The 15682-nt window shown below is 50.7% G+C and overlaps 1 protein-coding gene across 1 annotated transcript in view; it reads left to right on the top strand.

Annotated features, from left to right (window-relative positions):
- vps13b (vacuolar protein sorting 13 homolog B) overlaps positions 1-15682 on the top strand; it is a 214153-nt gene that overhangs the window by 117651 nt on the left and 80820 nt on the right. Inside the window, exons 29-31 of the mRNA XM_079624835.1 lie at positions 441-846; positions 938-1055; positions 14810-15013. Of these exons, the coding sequence (XP_079480961.1) occupies positions 441-846; positions 938-1055; positions 14810-15013 (728 nt within the window). The remainder of the gene's footprint in view (positions 1-440; positions 847-937; positions 1056-14809; positions 15014-15682) is intronic.

The following is a 15682-nucleotide window of genomic DNA, read 5'->3' on the forward strand; positions in this document are numbered from 1 at the left end:
ATGCACTTCTAGAAGAATGGTCAAACATTCCCATAAACTCTCCTAAACCTTGTGGAAAGCCTTCCCAGAAGAGCTGAAGCTGTTATAGCTGCAAAAGGTGGAGCAACTCCATATTAAACCCTACAGATTAATAATGGGGTGTCATTAAAATTCATGTGCATGTAAAGGCAGACGTCCCAAAGCTTTTGGCAATATAGTGTATTTGTTTAAAAAGGTTAATGATTGAATGAATTCAAGCTTCATCGACTCATGAGCCGGTTGAGTTTGTGAAGTGTTGCCGGCAGCGCTGCAGTCGCGTCTCTCTCTGATTACGCTCTGATGTCGCTCAGTCTCAGCTCACTCTGTTCTTATGCTGCTTTGAGTTTGTGTGATTGTAGCTGTTGAGTGTTGATCGCTCGAGTCTGAACCGCGACTGACCTCTGACCTCTGGTGTCCGGCAGACGGCGGCGAAGGCTCTGGAGGTCTCGCACCAGCAGCACGGGTTCCTCTCGGTGACCTACACGCAGGCCGTGACCCGGAACGTGCGGCACAAGCTGACGGCACGGCAGGAGCGAGTGTCCCAGAGGCTGAGCGAGGACGGAACCGACGGATCGCCACAGTACCTGCACGAGATCCTGCTGGCGGCGCAACCCTTCGACCTGGTGCTGTCCTGCCCCCTGCTGGTGAGGCTGGCGCAGGTCTTCCACGTGTCCCGCCCCCCGCCGCTGCGTCCCATCAGAGATAGCGTCTCCGCCGGACACCCGATGACGGGACACTCGCTGTCCTCCAGCAGTCTCCCGCTCATCTACCTCAACACCAGCGTGATCCGGGTGTTCTGCCCTCTGGAGGACACGACCAGCAGCACACGTGAGTCTCACTCTCTCACACACTCACATACTCACACACTGATGATGAGGAGGAGGATGGTGAAGATGTGTGTTTGTGTGTTTGTGTTCAGATTCACAGATGAAGCACAGGAAGGAAGACACGGTTGTGTTGAAGATTGGATCTGTGAGCGTCGCTCCTCAGGCTGATAATCCACTGCCGCGCTCCGTACTGCGCAAAGACATCTACCAGTGAGTCTGTCTATCTGTCTGTATCAGTCTGTCTCTCTGCCTGTCTGTCTCTCTGCCTGTCTGTCTGTCTCTCTGCCTGTCTGTCTGTCTCTCTGTCTGTCTGTCTGTATCTGTCTGTCTATCTGTCTGTATCAGTCTGTTTCTCTGCCTGTCTGTCTCTCTGCCTGTCTGTCTGTCTCTCTGTCTGTCTGTCTGTCTGTATCAGTCTGTCTATCTGTCTGTATCAGTCTGTCTATCTGTCTGTATCTGTCTGTCTATCTGTCAGTATCAGTCTGTCTATCTGTCTGTATCAGTCTGTCTATCTGTCAGTATCAGTCTGTCTCTCTGCCTGTCTGTCTCTCTGCCTGTCTGTCTCTCTGCCTGTCTGTCTGTCTCTCTGTCTGTCTGTCTGTCTGTCTCTCTGTCTGTCTGTCTGTCTGTATCTGTCTGTCTATCTGTCAGTATCAGTCTGTCTATCTGTCTGTATCAGTCTGTCTATCTGTCAGTATCAGTCTGTCTCTCTGCCTGTCTGTCTCTCTGCCTGTCTGTCTGTCTCTCTCTCTGTCTGTCTGTCTGTCTGTCTGTATCTGTCTGTCTATCTGTCTGTATCTGTCTGTCTATCTGTCAGTATCAGTCGGTCTATCTGTCTGTATCTGTCTGTCTATCTGTCTGTCTCTCTGCCTGTCTGTCTGTATCTGTCTGTCTGTATGTCACAGCTGGCGCCACAATGTGACATTAAGGGGAGACTAAATAATTTATTACATCTAAATTAATAACATAACTGAACCGTCAGTCATCAGTAATATCAGTCAGTATGAAATGCAAGTGAATTGATGTGTAACTATGGAATGTTGTCAGGACAAGTGCATGGTTGTGAAACAAAAATAACATTCTCAAAACTGACGCACCGTTCTGGCAAACTGCTCAAGAGAATAGTTGTGGTCTCTCTGATGCTATTCTGAGATGCTCCCACTGTGAGAATCACAACCACAACACTTAAATTCACACTTTTGCACACACACACACACACACACACACACACACACACACACACACACACACACACACACACACACACACACACACACACACACACACTCTCTGTGCTGAAAGTACAAGAAAACTAAATTCTTGAATTCAAGATTATTTCAAGAGTGATGCATTTCTAATGGAAGTGCAGAATAGATATTTCTCAGCTGTTGGATGTTGGAACGAGTTAGTTGGTTATGGTTAACTAGGGTTAGGGTTAATTATTCACCTTCATTAACCCCCTGGGGTCGGCGGTCGCGCCGGCGCGATCACCTCGCTTTTTTTCTTATCAGTGCGAAAGAGACTCAAATAACTCCGTCGATTTTTGTCATACAGGCCGTAAAATAAAGAAATGAAACATGATGCGTGTTCTGCCGTCTCTCAGTGTGAAGTTCATTCTCAAACAGGACTGAAAATGAACTGTAATTCAGTGAATATTTGCCACCCATACGTGGGAGATATGTCTTTACAAAGCTTGAAGTGTCTATTTCTAAATTATGTAAATTATATAAAAAACAAATATTCTCTGTTTAAGTAATCGGTATGAAAGCAACGAGAGGTACAGTTTCTCAGGCGCGTCCGCATTACCTCTAATGTGACCACGTATCTAATCGTCCATGTGAAGGAAAGCGAATCCGTAAACGCCCTCATTACCTCAAAACAAAACTATATATATACTAATTGGCTCCTCTCCACCAGTAAGCTGGTGTGTGCTGGGCGTTCTGGCGCAATATGGCTGCCGTCGCATCATCCGGGCAGATGCTGCACATTGGTGGTGGTTGAGGAGATTCTCCCTTCTATGTAAAGCGCTTTGAGTGTCGAGAAAAGCGCTACATAAATGTAATGAATTATTATTTATTATTATTAATCATTCCTTTCATCGAGTTTGGAAGACACACTGTGAGTTTACCTTGGATTTACCTCAGAAGAGGAAGAACACGGTTTGAAGATAAATATTTTTAAGGTAAGACATTTCTCACTTATATTAGTTAGTGTGTTATTGTTGCACAAACTTCATATTGTACTAGTTGAACTGTTGCTAGACTAAAATGTAAGAAATCAACAGAAACATGTTGAAATATGAACTATAGACAGGTAGGCAACCTTTCAGTGCTAAATAAATATACATGTACAACACAAGGGTGTTTTTATGCTTGATAATATAAAACACAGCATGATATAAAAGTAGTATGAGTGTTTACACTAACATGATGAATATTATCATGTTTAGACTCGTGTTAACTGTTAAACACTGTTCGTGAATATCTGCTCAAACGTAGATGTTTGTTGTCAAGCGTGGTAACACTAATGTTTCAATCACTTCAGTAAATGTTCCCTGCACGCGCTGTGAGTTTGGGTCACTCATGCTGTGCATTTGAAAAGCAAAACGCACCAAACATTAGGCTACATGTTTTTACTCCAATCTCATTTCCTAACGTCATAATGAATGAAAACATTTGAAGTAACGTATGATAATCCATATATGTCTCTCTAGTGTAGTGTATTGAAATGTTCCTTTTAGAATGATTTATCGTTATAGGCTGCCTGCATTTCTGTAAAGTAAAATGATTATTATTGTTATTATTATTTTATGCAGCCCTACAAGTATATGCCTACAAGGCACAACAAACCTGGTGGTCATTATGTATATATTTGTTGTTGTTGTGAGTTGTTGTTAAACAGTAAAATCACATTTAAATTTTCTTCCCCAAATTGTGCAGCCCTGTAGTTTCTCCTGATATCAGCGTGTTCACCGTTTTTTTTTTTTTTTTAAAGGAACCTGATGCCACTGATGAGTCCTGCTGACTTAAAGGGATAGTTCACCCTAAAATGAAAATTGTCAGTACTTACTCACCCTCATGTTGTTCCAACCCTGTAAGACTTTACCCGGCCCAGAAAGTTATTAAAGACATCGTTAAAATAGTCCAAGTGACTACAGCGGCTCAACCATGTTTATCAAGCGACGAGAATTATTTTTGTGCGCAAAAAACAAACAGAACTAACGACTTTATTCCACTATTTATTATATTCTCCGTGGCCCTGAGTGTGTTTACGTAGTATATCTGCGCAGCGGTTCTGTGTTGCACGTCACCACGTAGGCTCACTATTGGCCGACGCTGGTCATGTGTGTGATGCGTGTGACGTGCAACACAGACGCACTGCGCAGATATTGACGTCACTTGACTTGATGTCATTTCCTCAAAACTACAAACTTTTACACACATGCTGCTCACATATTATTGTAGCAGAGTGTGTGCTGAATACAGTGTAATCAGACTTTAGCCATGAAAGTGTTACAAGTAACAGAAATAAGCACAAATGTCAGAACACCTCCAGGGCCCAGAAAACACCTCAGACCCCAGAGGGTTAATGGCAAATGCAACCCATCATCACTCTGTAGTAAATATCATGATTTGATAATAAGTATTCATAATAATTGGGTATAAGATCATTTCTGATCTTCTGTGGCAGAAAGGAGTTGACTGCTTTAGATGACATACATTAAGGTCCTTTCACACTGAACGCGATTTTGATGCACAAATAATTTGCGCATGGTTTTATTTTTCAATCAGCTGTTTGTGTAACGAGTGCTTCCACACCGGACGCGAATGTGCTGCGGCAAAAAAACGACTTATTTTTTCCGCTTCAATGTAAAAAATGTTTTTACTTTTGTGGCGACAGAAAAGGCTTCAGCCAATCACATACAGTGGATTGTTTATTTGATTGCATGTAAACGTAGTCCTGATGATTTTAAGAGGACAGCGCACCTCAGCAGACTGCCAGACGCTGCTCCGGACCGAGCGGTTCCTGAAGTTTGTGGTTCGTCTCGTCAGATGCGGTGCCACTGTCTGAAGGAGCTCCTGTCCCACAGACATCCAAAAGTAAGTGCGGGACCGGCCATGATAAAGTTTTATCTCCTGTGCAAGATTAGCATACTCCCCTTCAGACTCTCTGTTCTTTAAGATCGGTTGCACCCAAAACCATCTTTTCTGTCTTTTAAAGAAAATGAAAAGCTCGTCTTCACTGGATGATGATGATGAAGTGTTCATGTGTTCATACTTTGGCGCGAAAGTTTTGGAATGTTGAAAGCTCTGAACGTCACAGACGTCGCAAAATCGCGTCACGGCTGATGTGAATGGTTTTGACGCGAACTATTTTCTTTTTCGTTTTGCTTTTTCGTTACGCGTCCAGTGTGAAAGGGCCTTTAGTCTACATTCACGGTGTTCTTAACATATGCTGATGTGTGTCCTGTGTTTATCCTCTTGTTTGTCGTTCATGGAAGGCTGTTTGCAAAAATGTATGTTATTATGTTTGTACCAAATAAAGTGTTGACTGCTTTGTATAATCTACTATAATTAATATAATACATTTGTATAATTAATTTGTCTATATCTACTATAATTAATATAATACATTTGTATAATTAACTTGTCGTCCTCCCTGTTGTACGTCATAATTGAACATATCTATGCGTTCAGTTTGTTGATCTGGATATCAGTAAAATGTGTTTCATGAGAGCAGGAACTAATAAAGCATAAAACTGAGCTGAACACACGACACAAATAACACTACAGCAATAACAGCAGACAGACAGGTGAACTGTAGAAACACTCCTGTGAGTCCGTTGTGAGCGTTTGTGTCTGATCTGCTTTATTACACATCTGATCACTGACATCAACATGATTCACGCTGGAGGTCAAAGTTCAACCTCTGTCTCCGTGTTCCAGTGAGATAATGATCTGCCCCTCTCTGCCTATCTCTCTCTCTTTCTACCTGTCTCTCTCTCTACCTGTCTCTCCCTCTATTTACCCTTGTATCTCTCTCTGCCTATCTCACTCTCTGTCTGACTCCCTGCCTGTCTCACTCCCTGCCTGTCTCACTCCCTGCCTATCTCACTCCCTGCCTTCTCACTCCCTTCCTGTCTGACTCCCTGCCTGTCTCACTCCCTGCCTGTCTGACTCCCTGCCTGTCTCACTCCCTGCCTTTCTGACCCCCTGACTCCCTGCCTGTCTCACTCCCTGCCTGTCTCACTCCCTGCCTTTCTGACTCCCTGCCTTTCTGACTCCATGCCTGTCTCACTCCCTGCCTGTCTCACTCCCTGCCTGTCTCACTCCCTGCCTGTTTCACTCCCTGCCTGTCTCACTCCCTGCCTGTCTGACTCCCTGCCTGTCTCACTCCCTGCCTTTTTGACTCCCTGCCTGTCTGACTCCCTGCCTGTCTCACTCCCTGCCTTTCTGACTCCATGCCTGTCTCACTCCCTGCCTGTCTCACTTCCTGCCTGTCTCACTCCCTGCCTGTCTCACTCCCTGCCTTTCTGACTCCCTGCCTGTCTCACTCCCTGTCTGTCTCACTCCCTGCCTTTCTGACTCCCTGCCTTTCTGACTCCCTGCCTTTCTGACTCCCTGCCTGTCTCACTCACTGCCTGTCTGACTCCCTGCCTGTCTCACTCCCTGCCTGTCTCACTCCCTGCCTTTCTGACTCCCTGCCTGTCTCACTCCCTGTCTGTCTCACTCCCTGTCTGTCTCACTCCCTGTCTTTCTGACTCCCTGCCTTTCTGACTCCCTGCCTTTCTGACTCCCCGCCTGTCTCACTCACTGCCTGTCTGACTCCCTGCCTGTCTCACTCCCTGCCTGTCTCACTCCCTGCCTTTCTGACTCCCTGCCTGTCTCACTCCCTGCCTGTCTCACTCCCTGCCTTTCTGACTCCCTGCCTTTCTGACTCCCTGCCTTTCTGACTCCCTGCCTGTCTGACTCCCTGCCTGTCTCCCTCCCTGCCTGTCTCACTCCCTGCCTTTCTGACTCCATGCCTGTCTCACTCCCTGCCTGTCTCACTCCCTGCCTTTCTGACTCCCTGCCTTTCTGACTCCCTGCCTTTCTGACTCCCTGCCTTTCTGACTCCTTGCCTGTCTCACTCATTGCCTGTCTGACTCCCTGCCTATCTCACTCCCTTCTTGTCGGACTCCCTGCCTGTCTCACTCCCTGCCTTTCTGACTCCCTGCCTTTCTGACTCCATGCCTGTCTCACTCCCTGCCTGTCTCACTCACTGCCTGTCTCACTCCCTGCCTGTCTCACTCCCTGCCTTTCTGACTCCCTGCCTTTCTGACTCCCTGCCTGTCTCACTCACTGCCTGTCTGACTCCCTGCCTATCTCACTCCCTGCCTATCTCACTCCCTTCCTGTCTGACTCCCTGCCTTTCTCACTCCATGCCTGTCTCACTCCCTGCCTATCTCACTCCCTGCCTTTCTGACTCCCTGCCTTTCTGACTCCTTGCCTGTCTCACTCATTGCCTGTCTGACTCCCTGCCTATCTCACTCCCTTCTTGTCGGACTCCCTGCCTGTCTCACTCCCTGCCTTTCTGACTCCCTGCCTTTCTGACTCCATGCCTGTCTCACTCCCTGCCTGTCTCACTCACTGCCTGTCTCACTCCCTGCCTTTCTGACTCCCTGCCTTTCTGACTCCCTGCCTTTCTGACTCCCTGCCTGTCTCACTCACTGCCTGTCTGACTCCCTGCCTATCTCACTCCCTGCCTATCTCACTCCCTTCCTGTCTGACTCCCTGCCTTTCTCACTCCATGCCTGTCTCACTCCCTGCCTATCTCACTCCCTGCCTGTCTCACTCCCTGCCTTTCTGACTCTATGCCTGTCTCACTCCCTGCCTGTGTGACTCCCTGCCTATCTGACTCCCTGCCTGTCTGACTCCATGCCTGTGTGACTCCCTGCCTATCTCACTCCCTGCCTGTCTGACTCCCTGCCTGTGTGACTCCCTGCCTTTCTGACTTCATGCCTTTCTGACTCTATGCCTGTCTGACTCCCTGCCTTTCTGACTCCATGCCTGTCTGACTCCCTGCCTTTCTGACTCCATGCCTTTCTGACTCCATGCCTGTCTGACTCCCTGCCTATCTCACTCCCTTCCTGTCTGACTCCCTGCCTGTCTCACTCCCTGCCTGTCTCACTCCCTGCCTGTCTCACTCCCTGCCTGTCTCACTCCCTGCCTGTCTGACTCCCTGCCTGTCTCACTCCCTGCCTTTCTGACCCCCTGACTCTCTGCCTGTCTCACTCCCTGCCTGTCTCACTCCCTGCCTTTCTGACTCCCTGCCTTTCTGACTCCATGCCTGTCTCACTCCCTGCCTGTCTCACTCCCTGCCTGTCTCACTCCCTGCCTGTCTCACTCCCTGCCTGTTTCACTCCCTGCCTGTCTCACTCCCTGCCTGTCTGACTCCCTGCCTGTCTCACTCCCTGCCTTTTTGACTCCCTGCCTGTCTGACTCCCTGCCTGTCTCACTCCCTGCCTGTCTCACTCCCTGCCTTTCTGACTCCATGCCTGTCTCACTCCCTGCCTGTCTCACTTCCTGCCTGTCTCACTCCCTGCCTGTCTCACTCCCTGCCTTTCTGACTCCCTGCCTGTCTCACTCCCTGTCTGTCTCACTCCCTGCCTTTCTGACTCCCTGCCTTTCTGACTCCCTGCCTTTCTGACTCCCTGCCTGTCTCACTCACTGCCTGTCTGACTCCCTGCCTGTCTCACTCCCTGCCTGTCTCACTCCCTGCCTTTCTGACTCCCTTCCTGTCTGACTCCCTGCCTGTCTCACTCCCTGCCTGTCTCACTCCCTGCCTTTCTGACTCCCTGCCTTTCTGACTCCCTGCCTTTCTGACTCCCTGCCTTTCTGACTCCCTGCCTGTCTGACTCCCTGCCTGTCTCCCTCCCTGCCTGTCTCACTCCCTGCCTTTCTGACTCCATGCCTGTCTCACTCCCTGCCTGTCTCACTCCCTGCCTTTCTGACTCCCTGCCTTTCTGACTCCCTGCCTTCCTGACTCCCTGCCTTTCTGACTCCTTGCCTGTCTCACTCATTGCCTGTCTGACTCCCTGCCTATCTCACTCCCTTCTTGTCGGACTCCCTGCCTGTCTCACTCCCTGCCTTTCTGACTCCCTGCCTTTCTGACTCCATGCCTGTCTCACTCCCTGCCTGTCTCACTCACTGCCTGTCTCACTCCCTGCCTGTCTCACTCCCTGCCTTTCTGACTCCCTGCCTTTCTGACTCCCTGCCTGTCTCACTCACTGCCTGTCTGACTCCCTGCCTATCTCACTCCCTGCCTATCTCACTCCCTTCCTGTCTGACTCCCTGCCTTTCTCACTCCATGCCTGTCTCACTCCCTGCCTATCTCACTCCCTGCCTGTCTCACTCCCTGCCTTTCTGACTCCATGCCTGTCTCACTCCCTGCCTGTGTGACTCCCTGCCTATCTGACTCCCTGCCTGTCTGACTCCATGCCTGTGTGACTCCCTGCCTATCTCACTCCCTGCCTGTCTCACTCCCTGCCTGTCTGACTCCCTGCCTGTCTGACTCCCTGCCTTTCTGACTTCATGCCTTTCTGACTCCATGCCTGTGTGACTCCCTGCCTATCTGACTCCCTGCCTGTCTGACTCCCTGCCTTTCTGACTCCATGCCTGTCTGACTCCCTGCCTATCTCACTCCCTTCCTGTCTGACTCCCTGCCTGTCTCACTCCCTGCCTTTCTGACTCCATGCCTTTCTGACTCCCTGCCTTTCTGACTCCATGCCTTTCTGACTCCATGCCTGTCTGACTCCCTGCCTATCTCACTCCCTTCCTGTCTGACTCCCTGCCTGTCTCACTCCCTGCCTGTCTCACTCCCTGCCTTTCTGACTCCATGCCTTTCTGACTCCATGCCTGTCTGACTCCCTGCCTATCTCACTCCCTGCCTATCTCACTCCCTTCCTGTCTGACTCCCTGCCTGTCTCACTCCCTTCCTGTCTGACTCCCTGCCTTTCTCACTCCATGCCTGTTTCACTCCAATGCTTGTCTCACTCCCTGCCGGTCTGACTCCCTGCCTTTCTGACTCCATGCCTGTCTCACTCCCTGCCTTTCTGACTCCATGCCTGTCTCACTCCCTGCCTTTCTGACTCCCTGCCTGTCTGACTCCCTGCCTGTCTGACTCCCTGCCTTTCTGATTCCATGCCTGTCTCACTCCCTGCCTGTCTCACTCCCTGCCTGTCTCACTCCCTGCCTGTCTCACTCCCTGCCTTTCTGACTCCCTGCCTTTCTGACTCCCTGCCTTTCTGACTCCCTGCCTGTCTCACTCACTGCCTGTCTGACTCCCTGCCTATCTCACTCCTTGCCTATCTCACTCCCTTCCTGTCTGACTCCCTGCCTGTCTCACTCCCTTCCTGTCTGACTCCCTGCCTTTCTCACTCCCTGCCTGTCTCACTCCCTTCCTGTCTGACTCCCTGCCTTTCTCACTCCCTGCCTGTCTCACTCCCTTCCTGCCTGACTCCATGCCTGTCTCACTCCCTGCCTATCTCACTCCCTGCCTGTCTCACTCCCTGCCTTTCTGACTCCATGCCTGTCTCACTCCCTGCCTGTCTCACTCCCTGCCTTTCTGACTCCCTGCCTTTCTGACTCCCTGCCTTCCTGACTCCCTGCCTTTCTGACTCCTTGCCTGTCTCACTCATTGCCTGTCTGACTCCCTGCCTATCTCACTCCCTTCTTGTCGGACTCCCTGCCTGTCTCACGCCCTGCCTTTCTGACTCCCTGCCTTTCTGACTCCATGCCTGTCTCACTCCCTGCCTGTCTCACTCACTGCCTGTCTCACTCCCTGCCTGTCTCACTCCCTGCCTTTCTGACTCCCTGCCTTTCTGACTCCCTGCCTGTCTCACTCACTGCCTGTCTGACTCCCTGCCTATCTCACTCCCTGCCTATCTCACTCCCTTCCTGTCTGACTCCCTGCCTTTCTCACTCCATGCCTGTCTCACTCCCTGCCTATCTCACTCCCTGCCTGTCTCACTCCCTGCCTTTCTGACTCCATGCCTGTCTCACTCCCTGCCTGTGTGACTCCCTGCCTATCTGACTCCCTGCCTGTCTGACTCCATGCCTGTGTGACTCCCTGCCTATCTCACTCCCTGCCTGTCTCACTCCCTGCCTGTCTGACTCCCTGCCTGTCTGACTCCCTGCCTTTCTGACTTCATGCCTTTCTGACTCCATGCCTGTGTGACTCCCTGCCTATCTGACTCCCTGCCTGTCTGACTCCCTGCCTTTCTGACTCCATGCCTGTCTGACTCCCTGCCTATCTCACTCCCTTCCTGTCTGACTCCCTGCCTGTCTCACTCCCTGCCTTTCTGACTCCATGCCTTTCTGACTCCCTGCCTTTCTGACTCCATGCCTTTCTGACTCCATGCCTGTCTGACTCCCTGCCTATCTCACTCCCTTCCTGTCTGACTCCCTGCCTGTCTCACTCCCTGCCTGTCTCACTCCCTGCCTTTCTGACTCCATGCCTTTCTGACTCCATGCCTGTCTGACTCCCTGCCTATCTCACTCCCTGCCTATCTCACTCCCTTCCTGTCTGACTCCCTGCCTGTCTCACTCCCTTCCTGTCTGACTCCCTGCCTTTCTCACTCCATGCCTGTTTCACTCCAATGCTTGTCTCACTCCCTGCCGGTCTGACTCCCTGCCTTTCTGACTCCATGCCTGTCTCACTCCCTGCCTTTCTGACTCCATGCCTGTCTCACTCCCTGCCTTTCTGACTCCCTGCCTGTCTGACTCCCTGCCTGTCTGACTCCCTGCCTTTCTGATTCCATGCCTGTCTCACTCCCTGCCTGTCTCACTCCCTGCCTGTCTCACTCCCTGCCTGTCTCACTCCCTGCCTTTCTGACTCCCTGCCTTTCTGACTCCCTGCCTTTCTGACTCCCTGCCTGTCTCACTCACTGCCTGTCTGACTCCCTGCCTATCTCACTCCTTGCCTATCTCACTCCCTTCCTGTCTGACTCCCTGCCTGTCTCACTCCCTTCCTGTCTGACTCCCTGCCTTTCTCACTCCCTGCCTGTCTCACTCCCTTCCTGTCTGACTCCCTGCCTTTCTCACTCCCTGCCTGTCTCACTCCCTTCCTGCCTGACTCCATGCCTGTCTCACTCCCTGCCTATCTCACTCCCTGCCTGTCTCACTCCCTGCCTTTCTGACTCCATGCCTGTCTCACTCCCTGCCTGTCTCACTCCCTGCCTTTCTGACTCCCTTCCTGTCTGACTCCATGCCTATCTCACTCCCTGCCTTCCTGACTCCCTGCCTGTCTCACTCACTGCCTGTCTGACTCCCTGCCTTTCTGACTCCATGCCTGTCTCACTCCCTGCCTGTCTCACTCCCTGCCTTTCTGACTCCCTTCCTGTCTGACTCCCTTCCTGTCTGACTCCCTGACTTTCTGACTCCCTGCCTGTCTCACTCCCTTCCTGTCTGACTCCCTGCCTGTCTCACTCCCTTCCTGTCTGACTCCCTGCCTTTCTCACTCCATGCCTGTCTCACTCCCTGCCTATCTCACTCCCTGCCTGTCTCACTCCCTGCCTTTCTGACTCCCTGCCTGTCTGACTCCCTGCCTTTCTGACTCCCTGCCTGTCTGACTCCCTGCCTTTCTGACTCCCTGCCTGTCTGACTCCCTGCCTGTCTGACTCCCTGCCTTTCTGACTCCCTTCCTGTCTGACTCCCTGCCTTTCTCACTCCCTGCCTGTCTCACTCCCTTCCTGCCTGACTCCATGCCTGTCTCACTCCCTGCCTATCTCACTCCCTGCCTGTCTCACTCCCTTCCTGTCTGACTCCCTGCCTTTCTCACTCCATGCCTGTCTCACTCCCTGCCTATCTCACTCCCTGCCTTTCTGACTCCCTGCCTGTCTGACTCCCTGCCTTTCTGACTCCCTGCCTTTCTGACTCCCTGCCTGTCTGACTCCCTGCCTGTCTGACTCCCTTCCTGTCTGACTCCCTGCCTTTCTCACTCCCTGCCTGTCTCACTCCCTTCCTGCCTGACTCCATGCCTGTCTCACTCCCTGCCTATCTCACTCCCTGCCTGTCTCACTCCCTGCCTTTCTGACTCCATGCCTGTCTCACTCCCTGCCTGTCTGACTCCATGCCTGTCTCACTCCCTGCCTTTCTGACTCCCTGCCTTTCTGACTCCATGCCTGTCTCACTCCCTGCCTGTCTCACTCCCTGCCTGTCTGACTCCCTGCCTGTCTGACTCCCTGCCTGTCTCACTCCCTGCCTGTCTGACTCCCTGCCTGTCTGACTCCTTGCCTTTCTGACTCCCTGCCTGTGTCACTCCCTGCCTGCCTCTCTCTCTCTCTCTCTCTCTCTCTCTCTCTCTCTCTCTCTCTCTCTCTCTCTCTCTCTCTCTCTGTTGAGCACATGGCTGGTTTCGTCGTGTGTTTACAGGCTGTTTGTGTCATATAAACTCGGCGGGAGATAAATGACCTGAGCAATTAAGATGTTGAAATGCAAGTTGAAACCCGGTGAGATTGTAGCGGCGGCGGGTCGTTCCCACAGCTCTCTCTCTCTCTCTCAGCTCGCTCGTCCTGCTGTTGACATGCGGCGAGTTACGGCTCTCAGGAGGGCAGAGGAGGCTCTGCGGTGACGATGATGATGATGATGATGTGTGTATGAGGATATTAAACTCTTATCAGTCTAATGGGGAACAGGCTTGTGTTTGGCCTGCAGGAAGGGCTGAGAACATGAGTGTGAGAACATGCTTCCAGCTTCATCACAGCCTGTCATTTCCAGCGTGTCCTGCGGAGCGGATCCACACTCAACACCACGGTACCGTCTCTCCGCTGCTGCTCTCGCCACTAATTACTCTCATTTAGCTTAAATTAAATGTAATTGAGAATTTGAGTGTGGCAGTAAATCTCTGCTGTGCAGTTCTCGGTTCAGAGGTGACCGCAGCCTGCGTGAGTCATGATGTCATCAGACGTGAGTCAGGTGCTGTGAGAATCACACACACGCTCACATGAGAAACTATCACACACTATATTTAGCATAAAGACAGATAAAGTTCAGCCGAAAATCATCATTCTGTCATCGTTCACTCGCCCTCATGTCGTTCAAACCTTCTGCCAAACACAAAAGAAGATATTTTGATGAAAGTCGATGGGGTCCAATGTTGTTTAGTTCCCAACATTTTTCAAAATATCAGAAGAAAGAAAGTCTTGTACGATATGAGGAGAGTAAATGACAGAATGATGATTTCTTGGTCAACTATCAGTATTTACATGATAATAATATAGCACACTTTATACACACTCATGAAGCGACCCGTGTGTAGTGTGTTGTCCTACCGTGTGTCGCTGTGAATGTGAGCGATCGCTGTCGCCATAGAAATGGCTGAGTGATGCGTGTTGATGGAGTCTCTCAGTGAAGATGTTTATGAACACTGGTGAGAAACATCAGATCTCCTCGAGCGCTCCGCACATCTGGAGGCGTTTAGGAACGCAGGCCATGTTTAAAGCAGCAGCTCAGCCGGCCAGAGCAAATAAACACATCACATCACTGCTGATGTCTCACACACGCACGCACGCACACACACACACACACACACACACACACACACACACACACACACACACACACACACACACACACACAGCTACTATATTACACAGATCTGTGTGTGTGTGTGTGTGTGTGCATCTGCTGCTGCAGCATTGATCACACCTCACACTCTCAACTCTCTCTCAATTCAGAAAGCTTTATTGCCATGAGAAAAACAAATGTTTTTATTTTCATAGCATTAAAACAATATAGAGTAAAGCCTATATAGAGAAAATAATAATTCAACTAAATAAAAAAAGACAATATTACATATACACATGACTAGATATAGCAAAAAAAATTATAGAATAAATAAAGAATTATAATAATAAATACAAAATTATAATACAGAAATCATGTAACAACTGAACTCTGTCTCTCTCTCTGTTTCTCTCTCAGGCGGGCGTTGAGTCTGGGTGTGCTGCGTGACCCGGGGTCAGAGGTCGAGGACCGTCAGTATCAGATTGACCTCCAGTGCATCAACATGGGCACGGCTCACTGGGACGACCTGCGGCCGGAGCGCGAGGGACCGAATGCCGGTTCTCCTGCAGACACTGAGCGCAGCTCCCAGAATCCCGCGCTGGAGTGGAACATGGCCAGCAGGTGAGCTGCATCACAGAGCACTGAACTCTGGGTAGTTTCTGACGGGGTGTTGAGGACGACCGCAGCGGATGAAGGTTCAGAACGATGAGCTCATACAGATGAAGAGAGACACATTGAGATGTGTTTACAGGCTCGATGGCGGGGTAACCTGTCACTTACATGCGATCCACCAATAGCAAACCACAACCATCCACCCATCCAATCAATTCCCCACAGAAAAAATCAGACTTACTACGTCATGCATTGGGGTCGTGTCTAGGTGCAGGTCCTCCATCTGATCTGGATACGGCCCGGATCCGGCCGACTACATCATGTGGTCGTGTCTAGGCGCAGGTCCTCCATCTGATCTGGATACGGCCCGGATCCGGCTGACTATATCATGTGTTGTGGTCGTGTCTAGACGCAGGTCCACCATCTGATCTGGATACGGCCGGATCCTGCTGACTACATCATGTGCTGTGGTCGTGTCTAGGCGCAGGTCCTCCATCTGATCTGGATACGGCCCGGATCCGGCTGACTACATCATGTGTTGTGGCCGTGTCTAGGCTCAGGTCCTCCATCTGATCTGGCTACGGCCCGGATCCGGCTGACTACATCATGTGTTGTGGTCGTGTCTAGACGCAGGTCCACCATCTGATCTGGATACGGCCGGATCCTGCTGACTACATC

This window comes from Phoxinus phoxinus (assembly GCF_949152265.1).
Source record: "Phoxinus phoxinus genome assembly, chromosome: 10".
NCBI lineage: Eukaryota > Metazoa > Chordata > Actinopteri > Cypriniformes > Leuciscidae > Phoxinus > Phoxinus phoxinus.